General features: G+C 37.4%; 1 protein-coding gene across 1 annotated transcript; it reads right to left on the reverse strand.

The window, feature by feature from the left end:
• Nucleotides 1–7709: 7709 nt before the first annotated feature.
• Nucleotides 7710–12051, reverse strand: LOC139845307 (heat shock 70 kDa protein, mitochondrial-like). The gene is made up of 8 exons (XM_071835563.1): nucleotides 11883–12051; nucleotides 11254–11327; nucleotides 11069–11173; nucleotides 10884–10988; nucleotides 10725–10803; nucleotides 10073–10639; nucleotides 9370–9990; nucleotides 7710–8569 (listed from the first exon to the last, which is right to left on the reverse strand). Exons 1-8 carry the CDS (start codon nucleotides 11955–11957, stop codon nucleotides 7940–7942), a joined length of 2256 nt encoding a protein of 751 aa, XP_071691664.1. The 5' UTR covers nucleotides 11958–12051; the 3' UTR covers nucleotides 7710–7939.
• Nucleotides 12052–13689: the final 1638 nt, after the last annotated feature.

Genomic DNA, 13689 nt, shown 5'->3' on the forward strand with positions numbered 1-13689 from the left:
AGTGTTCTTTGTTAAGTTTCCCGATTAAGCCTTAGTTTGTGTTTAAGTTCTTAGTGCACTTGTGTTATTTTTATTATATGGTCGGCTCTGCCGCCTAAGTGATATATGGTCGGTTATACCGCTTGAACGATATATGGTCGACACTGTCACCTAAGTATTATTGTGCACTAAGGATTTATAAAATTAAAGGCTAATCAACGTCAAAGTGTTGGTGTAGTGAGTCTAGTATAGTCTAGATCCTCTATAGTGGGTGTGTTGGGCTCGTCAAAGCTTCCAACAATTGGTATCAGAGCGGGCCGTTCGGGACCATTTCTAGTGGAGGAAATCGGTAAACATTGGAAGTTTACATCGGCTTGTTTTCACCAAGGCTCTAAGGGAGATTCTGTCGGAGCACAGTTAGAAACTGTGAAAGCTCATCGGTCTGGGACCAAGCTTATTGGACGTTGGACGTCATGTTGGCAGATCTTGCAAGTACGAGCAGTGGAATCAATAGTCTCAATAACCACAACTATGGTTATTGGCGGACTTGCATAGAATCCTACCTACAAGCACAGGATTTATGGGAAATAGTTGCTGGAAGTGACACAGCGCCTCCACCGAAAGAAAATGCCGAAGCCTTGAGAAAATGGAACATCAAGGCCGGGAAGGCTTTATTTATATTGAAGACTACAATCGAGGAGGATCTATTGGAGCACATCTGTGACGAGAAAACACCGAAGGCAGCTTGGGAAACTTTTGACAAGTTATTTTCAAAGAAGAATGAAGCACGCCTCCAGCTCTTGGAAAATGAGCTCGCAGGTATCTCACAAGGAAGTTTGTCTATTTCCCAGTATTTCACCAAGGTGAAATCTATTTGCCGTGAGATATCTCAGCTTGCTCCTGAAGAGAAAGTGAGTGATGCAAGGATGAAGAGAATTATCATCCATGGCTTAAGATTCGAGTATAATGGATTTATAGCTGCTGTGAGAGGATGGCCTACTCAACCATCATTAATAGAGCTGGAGAATTTATTGGCTAATCAAGAGGCATTAGCCAAGCAGATGAATGAAGTAACCATAAAAGACGGAGAAGATGCACTCTTCACTAATAAGAAGAAAGCAACATCTCGAAGACAAGAGGCGATAAAAGAAAGTAAGACATATGGGTGGAAAGGTCACCCAAAATCAAAAGGCAACGCTTCAGGGGGAGCTCAACAAAGAAGAGATCATCACCAACAATACGGGGAAAATGATAAGAGAAAGAATGGTGAATGCTTCAATTGTGGCAAGAAGGGTCATTTTGCTCGAGATTGTAGATTCCCCAGAAGGCGAACTTTCGAAGGAAATGTGTCCGCCGCAAGAGATGAGAAGAAATAGGTCACATTCGAAGCAACCATTAATGAGGAAACATGGGATGCAGAAGCTGAACTCTCTGTTGAAGCTGACATAAATGATCAAGCTCTTACAACAACTTTAAAGTCAAAAATAAACTACAAAGATGATTGGATCATCGATTCTGGGTGCTCAAATCATATGACCAATGATGAGACGAAGCTGCAAAAAATGGATGATTACAAAGGAAAGAGAGTCGTGTTGACAGCCGACAATTCAAGGTTGTCTATTTCTCACATTGGAAAGACAATAATTCCAAATGAAGGCGACTCTCATAAGCTCCAACTCGAGAAGGTGTATCTTGTCCCTGGCCTAAAGAAGAATTTACTATCAGTACCACAATTGACAGCAGAAGGGAATTATGTGCTCTTTGGACCAGAAGATGTGTCCGTATTCAAGAGAGTGAAGGTGGTTGGCAATCCAATTATGCAAGGAAGAAGAATAGAGTCGGTCTATGTACTATCTGCTGAAACAGCATATGTGGATAAGACTCGGAAGAATGAGACGGCTGATCTTTGGCATGAACGTCTTGGGCATGTGGGCTACAACAAGTTAAAGGAGATGATGGTGAAACACATAGTAAATGGGCTTCCTCAAATTTGATATCCGAATAGATACAATATGTGCTGGATGTCAATTTGGAAAAGCTCATCAATTGCCATTCAAGGAGTCACAACATCAGTCCAAGACACCACTAGAGCTCATACACTCAGACGTCTTTGGCCCAGTGAAACAAACATCACTTGGAGGAATGAAGTATATGGTGACATTCATTGATGACTTCTCAAGGTATGTCTGGGTTTACTTCATGAAGGAAAAGTCGGAGACTTTTCAGAAGTTTAAAGAGTTCAAGAAGAAGATAGAAAGTGAGCTCAATAATAAGATTAGGTGCTTACGCACAGATAATGGAGGAGAATATTTATCAACCGAGTTCAATATCTATCTTGAGAAGCACAAGATCAGAAGACAATTGACTTGCCCCAATACCCCACAACAGAATGGAGTGGCAGAACGCAAGAATCGTCACCTTGCTGAAACTTGTCGAAGTATGCTTCATGGTAAGAATGTACCAGGAAGATTTTGGGCCGAATGTATGAGGACGGCATCATACGTGATTAATAGGCTTCCACAAACCAAGTTGGGGTATATTTCACCATATGAAAGATTATGGAAGCTCAAGCCAACCGTCAACCATCTCAAGGTTTTTGGATGTGTATGCTACGTCTTCGTACCAGATCATCTACGAAGCAAATTTGATAAGAAGGCAATCCGATGCATTTTTGTCGGTTATGATGAATCAAGAAAAGGATGCAGATGTTGTGATCCAAATACTGGAAAGTGTCATACTTCAAGAAATGTGGTATTTGATGAAGCTTCTTCATGGTGGTCACCTCAAAAGATAGAGCTTCCAGAATCTCATGGATTAGAAGAAGTTCCAGAAGAAAAAGAAGAACCTAAAGAGCAGATATTGGATCCAATAAAAGAAGGAGAAGGGTCGTACTCTAAGAAAAAGAGTCCATGGAAAACTGGTGTACATCAATCTATATCCGAGGAGGTTCGTCCAAGCCAAAAGAAAGTCGAGGAGCATGCACAAGAATTAAGGAGGTCAACAAGGCCGAGACAACCTAATCCAAGGTATGCCAATGCTGCTCATGTGGATGAATCAATACCTATTGAGCCTTCTACTTATGAAGAAGCAGCGCAAAATCGAGAATGGCAGAAAGCGATGGAAGGAGAAATTAATGCACTAAAAGAAAAACAGACATGGAGTTTAGTTCCAAAGCCAAAAGATGTAAAACCAATATCTTGTAAATGGGTTTACAAGGTGAAGACTCGATCAGATGGCTCCATTGAAAGGTATAAAGCTCGACTTGTTGCTAGAGGTTTTTCTCAACAATATGGGCTGGATTATGAAGAAACGTTTAGTCCAGTGGCGAAGATCACAACAATTCGAGCTCTACTAGCTTTGGCCGCTAGCAAATCTTGGAAGCTGTGGCAGATGGATGTCAAGAACGCTTTCTTACATGGAGAACTTGACAAAGAAATTTATATGGAGCAACCAAGAGGCTTTGAGAACAAGTTCCATCCTGACCATGTCTGCAAATTAAAGAAAGCACTATACGGCTTGAAGCAGGCTCCAAGAGCTTGGTACGGGAAGATTGGCGAGTTCTTAGTACAAAGTGGTTTCACAGTTGCTCCTTCAGATTCTAGTTTATTTGTGAAACAAGATCAAGGAAAACTAGCCATAGTGCTAGTATATGTGGATGACTTAATCATCACGGGAGATCACTATGAGGAGATCCAAAGAACAAGAGAGAATCTGTCTATCAGATTTCATATGAAGGAGCTTGGAGAACTCAAACATTTTCTTGGACTCGAAATTGAGCAGAAAAGAGAAGGATTATTTCTGGGACAAGAGAAATATGCGTGAGATCTTTTAAAAAAGTACGGAATGCTTAATTGCAAACCTATCTCAACTCCGATGGATCCAAATACAAAACTACGAGCATATGAAGGAAAAAGTCTTCAAGATGTTACCATGTATCGAAAGATGGTTGGAAGTCTTATTTATCTCACATTAAGCCGGCCAGACATATCTTATGCAGTTGGAGTGGTTAGTCGATACATGAGCAATCCGAAGAAGCCTCACCTTGATGTTGTACGACGCATCTTAAGGTATGTTAAAGGCACTATTAACTTTGGTATTTTATACAAGAAATCAAAAGAATGTCACGTGACTGAATATTGTGACGCCGATTATGCTGGAGACTATGATACACGACGGTCAACAACTGGATACATGTTTAGTCTTGGATCGGGAGTAATATCATGGTGCAGCAAGAGACAACCAACTGTATCCTTATCAAGCACTGAAGCAGAATATCGATCGGCTGCATCAGCAACACAAGAAATTACTTGGTTGAAGCAACTAATGGAAGATCTTCATCAATCAACAGATTATCAAGTAAATCTTCTTTGCGATAACCTATCAGCTATACGTCTAGCAGAAAATTCAGTCTTTCATGCGAGAACAAAACATATAGAAGTGCACTATCACTATGTTCGCGAAAAGGTTCTTGAAGGGGAGATCAAGATGGTGCCAACAAAGACAGATGAACAGGTTGCAGATATATTCACCAAGAGCCTAAGTAAACCGAAGTTTACAAAATTCAGAGAAGCACTTGGAATGGTCTGCAAGACATCGTTGGAAGAAAATTTGCATTGAGGGGGAGTGTTAAAATACAATGCAAATTTAGAATAATATGGAATTAGTATATGTATATGGGTAAAATATCTAGATATTAATATGTATATGAAAAATATCTAGATATTAAAATGTAAAGAAAAATCTAGATATTTATGTGTGTAAGAAATATCTAGATATTTATATGTATAAAAATATCTAGATATTTATATATATCCATGGAAATATCTAGTTTCTAGAAACTTCCATGGAGTAGTATAAATAAGGGTGAAGATTTCATTTGTAGAGTGTGAAGTAAGTTGTGTGAAGTTGTGAGAGTGAAATAAGAAGAGAGTTGTGAAGAAGTGAGAAAAGGGTGAGTTAGAGAAAGAACGCTTACAAGTAGCGAATAGAAAGAAAGTGTGGTGAGTGAGTAATATTGTAATTACATTTTGTATTAATAAAAGTGTTCTTTGTTAAGTTTCCCGATTAAGCCTTAGTTTGTGTTTAAGTTCTTAGTGCACTTGTGTTATTTTTATTATATGGTCGGCTCTGCCGCCTAAGTGATATATGGTCGGTTATACCGCCTGAACGATATATGGTCGACACTGTCGCCTAAGTATTATTGTGCACTAAGGATTTATAATATTAAAGGCTAATCAGCGTCAAAGTGTTGGTGTAGTGAGTCTAGTATAGTCTAGATCCTCTATAGTGGGTGTGTTGGGCTCGTCAAAGCTTCCAACACGTGCCTTGCGCCAGCTACTTGGGACAAGCGCAAGGACGCAAGACGTTCCTTGCGCCTATACCAGATTCTAGTTTTATGCCCCTTAAACAATCGTGTTCCAGTTTTTATAATATGTTAGTTTCCAAAGACTGTAACTTTAACAAATCTTGCAACAGTTTAAGTGAGTTTTGCATCACCAAGCTCGTTGAAGCATTACATCGAACACTTGGTGTGCAACAAAACTTATAAATCAATTTCGACATAATAAATGAGTAATCGAACGAGAATAGTTAAAAGGATACACTTACCTGTTCTTGTGACATCTTGATGGAGTTTTTTGTCGGTTTTTTTTCTCTTCCTTTTTCTCAATACGCCAATCGTGGTGCTGATGGTGATGGTGATGGTGATGGTGATGGTGGCGGAGAAGATGTACTGATGGTGGTGGTGCTGGTGATGGTGGTGGTGGTGGTGGTGATGTAGTGGTGATTCTCAGAAGAAGGGTCACAAGGGTAGACGGGTCGCAAGGGGGTCGCAAGGGGGTCGCAAGTGCAAGGTTCTTCGTAATCGTCGTCGGTCGTAAAGAGGTCGCAAGATCTCAGTCTATCGGTGTGTGTTTATGTGGTGTCTGTTTTCTTTATTTGACCTAATTTATTAACACTAGGACGCAAGGACGCAAGGCGCAAGGACGCAAGTCGCAAGGTCGCAAGGTCTCTTGCGCCTTGCGCGGGCAATTTGTCAATTTTTTTTTTTTGGGTTCCAGCTCAGAAAGGGGTAAAAAAAAATGGGTAAATAGGTGATTGACCCATGGTTTAAATGTGTGACGGATCACCCATTGCTAGTAACAATAATTCGGTTGGGCCACTAGTAAAGGACGATAATTATGACGTTAGTCGACTTTGGAAGGGACGGGTGGATATTTTAGAAAAAAGTGGGCCTAGAAGAAATTAGGAAATAGGTAAATTTAATAACTGTGGGGCAAATGTGAAGAAAAACTATGAATAGAAACAAAGATGTTATCTTGGCAAATCACGAGGTGGCTGATTTTCAGAACCAGAAAGAGATGAACTTTCTACATCCGTAGAAAAAATCAATTAGATGTCGCAATGAACTTTAATGGTATCGTGGGTTTACGATTCTTAATTTGATGGAGATCAAGGAAGACTTTAATGACGAAGACGAAAATTATTCATCCACATAATTGGGTTCTTAGAAGGCTTTGAGTTTTGGTGTTGGCTTTGGCCGGCTGTAGGTAGTTCGAGGGGGTAAGTATTAATTCTGGTTATGGTTGTCTTCACTGGTTGATCTCTCATCGATGTTCGAGTATTTGTGGTAGTTAATTGGGGGTTTGTGAAAATCACTTTAGATTTTGAATTTGTGGTGTCGTGTTAATTGAAGTTATGTTTGTGAGTTTTTTATGTTCGTTGTAGTTGTCATTTTTTTACTAATCCTTTTTAGTTTAATAAAATTATTTAGCATTGAAAAAAAATGATATATAAAACTAGCAAGTCATATCAAAAGGGTTATAACTTAGCGATATGTGAGGAGCTTCTTCAACCAAAAGGTGGAGGTTAAAGCCTTCTATTAGGCATGTATATATTCGTGGATAAACAGTGGAGGTTTAAGCCTCGTATTAAGCATGTATATATTTGTGGATAAATTATATTGGGTATGTAAGTTTACCTTTCAAGAAAAAATGACAAGTCATTTACCATTATTCATTATAAGCAAAACAAGCATCACTTATTTGAACTTAAAACAAACATACACTTATTCTATTGGTGGAACTTATCTAGGGTCATTCCCTCGCATGTCTTGTTTCACGTTGGAATGGTTCTCATGATTGGGCATTAGAGCTTCAAAATTTTGGAAACTCATCGGCCCGTTTACAAAACGGTCGATTTGGAACGCAAGAAATGAGGATATGTTTTGCAGATCCTCACTTGTTGGCGGGCTTCAGTTAGATACATCAAATTTAAAGTCTTCGTTTGGGCGTCAAATGCAAATTTATGTTATTCTCACCAATTTCATGTTTGGTCATCAAATCCTTGGGTGTTGGTTTGGTTAGTTTGTCTGTCAATTTTGTGTTGTAATTTCAAGATGGAGGTAGTAACCTCTACTCGTCTTGTATCTTCTTGGACATTTCATCTATTGGATTAAATGTTCCATTTACTATTTCTTATTTTCTCGAAGAAAAAAGACTTGAACCTATCACTAACGCCCAAGTGTAACTGTACAACCAAGACCACTTGTAATGGTATGAAAAAATTTATAAGTTGCGACCGATTTGGAGGTCACGTAACTACGTATATAGGGGCATGGCGGTAAAGATTTAGAGGAAGGTTGTCGGGTGATGTTAGAAGATAGGTAACAGTTAATTGAAAATGTAACGAAATTAGAGAATTAAGTCTAAAACCCTTAAATTAGGAAAAAAATTAAGTGTAAATAGAACGTACATGAGAAATTTCACAATCATGATGTTAATAACATGTCGACCAAGGAGTAAATTCTCATCAAAAATAAAATTCCGCTCAAAACTGTATCTAGTTCCAAATGGGCAATAACAGCCACATATAACAAAACAATTTGGTAATTATTTCTACCGTAAATATTGTCTCAATCATGGAAAGTATCAAATAAAACCAATGAAAATTATCAGCAATTCTATTTCTTTACCTCCTCGTATTCTGCCTCTGGAGCCTGGTCATCACCTTGTGCTCCGCCAGATCCAGAATCCGAACCACCTCCTGACCCACCTTGCATGTGCTGTCCAATCTTAGACTGTGCCTTGTTTGCAGCATCAATCTTGGCTTGAATATCAGCAACATCCTCACCACCAGCTGCTTTCCTTAAATCAGACACAGCACCCTCGATTTCAGACACAACTTCACTAGGCAACTTATCTTTGTACTCGTTCAAATTCTTCTCAACACTGTAAATAGTAGTGTCAGCGTTGTTTTTGGCATCGATTAGCGCCTTTCTTTCTGTATCCTTTTGAGCATGGAGTTCGGCATCTTTAACCATCTTCTCAATTTCGGCATCTGAAAGACCTCCTGAGGATCGGATTGTAATTTGTTGTTCTTTTCCGGTGGCCTTGTCTTTGGCTGAGACAGTAACGATACCGTTTGCATCGATGTCGAATGTTACCTCAATTTGAGGCATGCCTCTTGGAGCAGGCGGGATACCCATGAGGTCAAACTCGCCTAACATTTTGTTGTCAGATGCCATTTCACGCTCTCCTTGCAACACTTTGATGCCCACTTGCGTTTGGTTGTCAGCGGCTGTTGAAAATGTCTACAAACGGAGAATAAATTAGTACCAAGTACGAAGCAAGCAAACTGACATTAATCAGTATCCACTTCCACCATTGCAATATAGCAAACAAACTTTATAAATGCAAAAAGTATCAACCAATGTAATTATGAACGCAAAAATTCAACTTATGTTTTCAGCTTATCTAGTTAAACCAATACATAAAAAAACTTGAGTAATTATAACCACTATAATATTAATAATATCCAACACCAACTCCTAAAATAAGTATAATTTGATAGAACAAGGGTTTAATGCCATCCCCACCCAACTTTTTTCAACCCGCACCATACATACATTACTTGTTTTGAAGTTGGGCAGTTTGGGTAACAGACCAAAATGGTGTTGGGTTGAAATGGATCATGAGTCAAACGGGTCAAATCTTACAACGCGTCCAAATGGGTCAGTGGTAACGGGTCGAAAAGGGTCACAAGTCAAATAAGTCCAATATACTTTTAAATTGATTTTTTACTTTGATTATATTATTATGGTTAATGCTTTATGCTCGACCCATTAGACCTATCTCTATTTATTGAGCTTTAGGAATTGATACCCATTAGACTTGTTCCTTTATATTTTGTATAGAGCCGAATAAGTTGGAGGGAAACCCATTGGCCCTTTTATTATATTTTGATTTTTACATTGCTAGGCTTAATTTTTCTCAAGACCCAAATGACTCAAAAGCTTGACCCAAATTTGAAAGTATGGGTCTCAATTGATATAGACAAACCCAGCACTTTGATCTCTCTACGAAAAAGTTACAAAACTAAATAATGTCTAACCTGACTTTTCTTGGTTGGAATTGTGGTGTTACGACCAATCAACTTGGTAAAGATGCCACCAAGTGTCTCAATACCAAGTGATAAAGGAGTCACATCAAGTAAAAGCAGTTCCTTAACATCACCACGAAGAATACCGCCCTGAATAGCAGCTCCCATTGCTACAGCTTCATCAGGATTAACCCCTTTGCTTGGAGTCTTCCCAAAGATTTCAGTAACAACTTCCTGAACTTTAGGAACACGAGACATCCCTCCAACAAGGAGAACTTCATCCACCTCCTTGGTTGTTACACCAGCATCCTTAACACAGTTCTTGCAAGGATTTCTGGTCCTCTCAATCAAATGGTTTACTAAAGCCTCAAACTTTGACCTTGTAAGATTGAAATTTAAATGCTTAGCACCAGATGCATCAGCTGTGATAAATGGCAAGTTAATATCTGTTGAAGTTGTTGATGACAGCTCAATTTTAGCCTTTTCAGCAGCTTCCCTAAGCCTCTGTAGGGCAAGTCTGTCCTTTGTCAAGTCTATTGACTCTGTTTTCTTAAACTCACTAACCAAGAAATCCAACATAGCATTATCAAAGTCCTCTCCTCCAAGGAACGTATCACCATTGGTAGCTTTCACCTATATACATAACATAGATATCAACATAAATTAGCATGCCCACTTTATGGAAATAAAAAGTGTAGTCAAAAAAGACAAATACCTCAAAAACACCATTAGAAATCTCCAAGATGGAAACATCAAAAGTTCCACCACCAAGATCAAAAACAGCAATGAGACCTTCTTTGTTATTTAATCCATAAGAAAGTGCAGCAGCAGTTGGCTCATTAATGATCCTTTGCACATCTAAACCTGCAATTCGACCCGCATCCTTAGTAGCCTGCCTTTGGGCATCATTAAAGTAAGCTGGAACAGTAATAACAGCTTTATTAATGGTCTTCCCAAGATAAGCTTCAGCAGTTTCCTTCATCTTAGTTAGAACAAAAGCACCAATCTGACTTGGGGAATACTTCTGTCCATTTGCCTCAACCCAAGCATCTCCATTTGGTGCCTTCACGATCTTATATGGAACCATTCCCATTTCTTTCTGAGTCTGGGAATCATCAAATCGTCTACCGATTAAACGTTTTGTACCAAATACAGTGTTTGTCGGGTTTGTGACTGCTTGACGTTTAGCAGGGGTGCCAACAACCAACTCTCCTTTTTGGTTAAAGGCCACAACGGATGGTGTTGTGCGTGCTCCTTCAGCATTCTCAATAACTTTAGCAGACTGCATATAAAAACACCAACATTTTCAATTTGTACAACTATTCAAAATTAAATATACCAATCAGCAGATGGAATAAGATTCTTACTTTGCCCTCCATGACTGAAACACATGAGTTTGTTGTACCCAAGTCAATACCAATAACATCAGTTCCAATAGGTCTCGAACTGCACCAGACACATACATTAGCTAAACATCAAAGATTAAAGGACATGGCATATAGGTGCAGAATGAAAAACAACGCTACCTGAAGGGTCTGGCAATTACACCCAATCGTTGACTCAAATTTGATTCAACACTTGATGTTGTAACTCCGCTTAACTGTTTAACTTTATTTCCAATAGGTCTCGAACTGCACCAGACAAATACATTAGCTAAACCTCAAAGATTAAAGGACATATCATATAGGTGCAGAATGAAAGACAATGCTACCTGAAGGGTCTAGCAATTACACCCAATGGTTGACTCAAATTTGATCCAACACTTGATGCTTTAACTCCGTTTAACTGTTTAACTTCATTTCCAATAGATCTCGAACTGCACCAGACAAATACATTAGCTAAACCTCAAAGAATAAAGGACATATCATATAGGTGCAGAATGAAAGACAATGCTACCTGAAGGGTCTGGCAATTACACCCAATCGTTTACTCAAATGAGGTCCAACACTTGATGTTTTAGCTCCGCTTAACTACATGAACATTCATAAGGTTAATACAGACATGAACAAGTTAGCTAGAAGCTGAGTAATCGATTATGACCTAAAACAGACGCAATATTATTTAGGCTTCAAATAATAGCCAGCCATCTAGATACGGAGTATTATTTAGGCTTCATAACATATAAAAACTTATTTATTTATTCAAAAAAAAAAAAAAGGCTAACAAACAAATAATGTTCAAGACATATAACTTATCAAATCCTATATTAGTACAAACAAATAAAGAGTATAAATTACACATCATATGCACTTCATAATTTGTGAGCTGCACAAAAAAAAGCGTTCATGTAAATAAGCTAAAATTATAAACAGCATACAAGAAACTAATCAATCATATATACAGAAACAAATAAGCTAAGCATGATTTACACTTAATTAATTCCGATATTCATAGATAAGTACATCGACTATCGACTAATCATACATACGAAAAAAATAAATCACAGATAACAGATCACTAAAAACAAACATAAGATATAAGAAATTGAAAATTAAAATTGAAATATAAAATAACGAGAAGTATACAGATTTAATGGCGGAAATAGAAGCAGAAGAGACGTCTCGTCTGGGAATAGATCTGAGCAACGCGGCGGTAGCCATGTATCGTCGGCAGCGAAGATTAAATCCGGTTGTTGTTATATTTTTAGGGTTTAGGGTTTTTGCAAATGAAAAGGAGAATGTATTGATTTTGTAGAAAGTGTGGTATAAGTAAAAAAAATGTGAGGCTGCGGCAACTTGGAGGAGGGGTTATGTTATTTATTTTATTTTATTTTTTTCCCTATGCGATTTTTGGCTAATTAGCTGATTTCTTAAGCACTAGCTGTCATTTTGTAATGTGTATCTATTTCAAAGTCTCAAGGGGATGTTTGTTTTTTTTATTATAATGTTTTCAAATCGTAAATAATCAGTTTCAAGTGTTTGGTAAATTAAACAAAAAATTAATTATTTATGATTTGAGAGACTCAAAACGTGAAAATAAATAAGCAAGTCATCCCCTTACTGCAGCAAAACGTGATTATCATATTATTGCGTTTTACTTGTTAAATTAACAGATAATTAAATTTACAAAACACTTAATTAACTGATTATTTGATTATTGCGTTGTCACACAAAATAATTAAACATAAACACTATTATTTTATCACACTTCTTGATACAGCTGATTATCTGATTCATCTTAAACACATAATTAATTTCTAAAACACAAACTCAAACACCCCTTAGAAGAGAAATTGAAATTGACATTGTTGAGATGAAATGAGGTGGCTCCATTATTATGTCCATTTTAATTATTTTATTTATTTTAATACTTTTATTACATTGAGTTTTTTATTTTTTATTTTTAAATATGTTTAATAAATTCGTAAATAAATAAAGTAAATATAAACAAATTACCATTTTATTTTATAGTTAAAAATAAATCAAATAAATAAAATAAATAATCAAATTATTTTACTTTTAGGGTTAAAATACCTTAACCCTAACCCTAACTCATTGTATAAAAGTAAGTTAACTCTAGTTCATTGTATAAGGTCACTCAATATCGTAACTAAACTATTTATCCTCTTAAACTGCCATATCAGCGTCACATCATCATCAAATTTCTATAACTAACTCATAATTAAACTCTCTCTATAATAAATAAAACATCTTCCTCTTCACTTTATTTTAACTAATACAATGGTTGTACAATATGCATATTAGCTTGTAAGTGTGAGGGGTGTTTTAATTCATAAAGTGATATGAAGGACCCACACATCCTATAATTCATCCGTTAAATGTATGGTGAATGCATATAATGAAGACCTATAATGAATTGCTCCCTGTGACATTAAACCTATAATGAAGGTCACATAGACGGGTAACTACCGATAATGAGTCTATAAGGAATGGTCTAAGTCTACCCTTCTTCTTCTTCTTCTTCTTGAGTCCACGCCTACAAGCTCTTCATACACGCTCTTCAAATATGGCAAAAAAGCTTATGAATAATACCAACCAAAATACAAAAGGAAAAAAAAAAGAAAAAAAAAAGAGAATATTAAAAATAAAACGGTATAAATGTCGAATGACGAGCGTCGGATTATGGACGGCATAAAATCGATGTCGGAATCGATGTCAGCGCGCGGTGTTGATTCCCGAGTTGATCCCAGCGTCGATTTTGGAAAACGCCGAAATTGATGATCGACACGTGATGCTCTTATCTTGTCACTTTTTTTTACTAAACTTTCCTCTTTCACATTAGCGTTACGTCAGCATCAACCACTTTCACTTTCCTTTCATTCTCCTTTGAGTTATCTATATCGTACGATTTTACCTCCAACTTTAAAGTATA

The sequence above is a fragment of the Rutidosis leptorrhynchoides genome, chromosome 4 (assembly GCF_046630445.1).
Source record: "Rutidosis leptorrhynchoides isolate AG116_Rl617_1_P2 chromosome 4, CSIRO_AGI_Rlap_v1, whole genome shotgun sequence".
Classification (NCBI taxonomy): domain Eukaryota; kingdom Viridiplantae; phylum Streptophyta; class Magnoliopsida; order Asterales; family Asteraceae; genus Rutidosis; species Rutidosis leptorrhynchoides.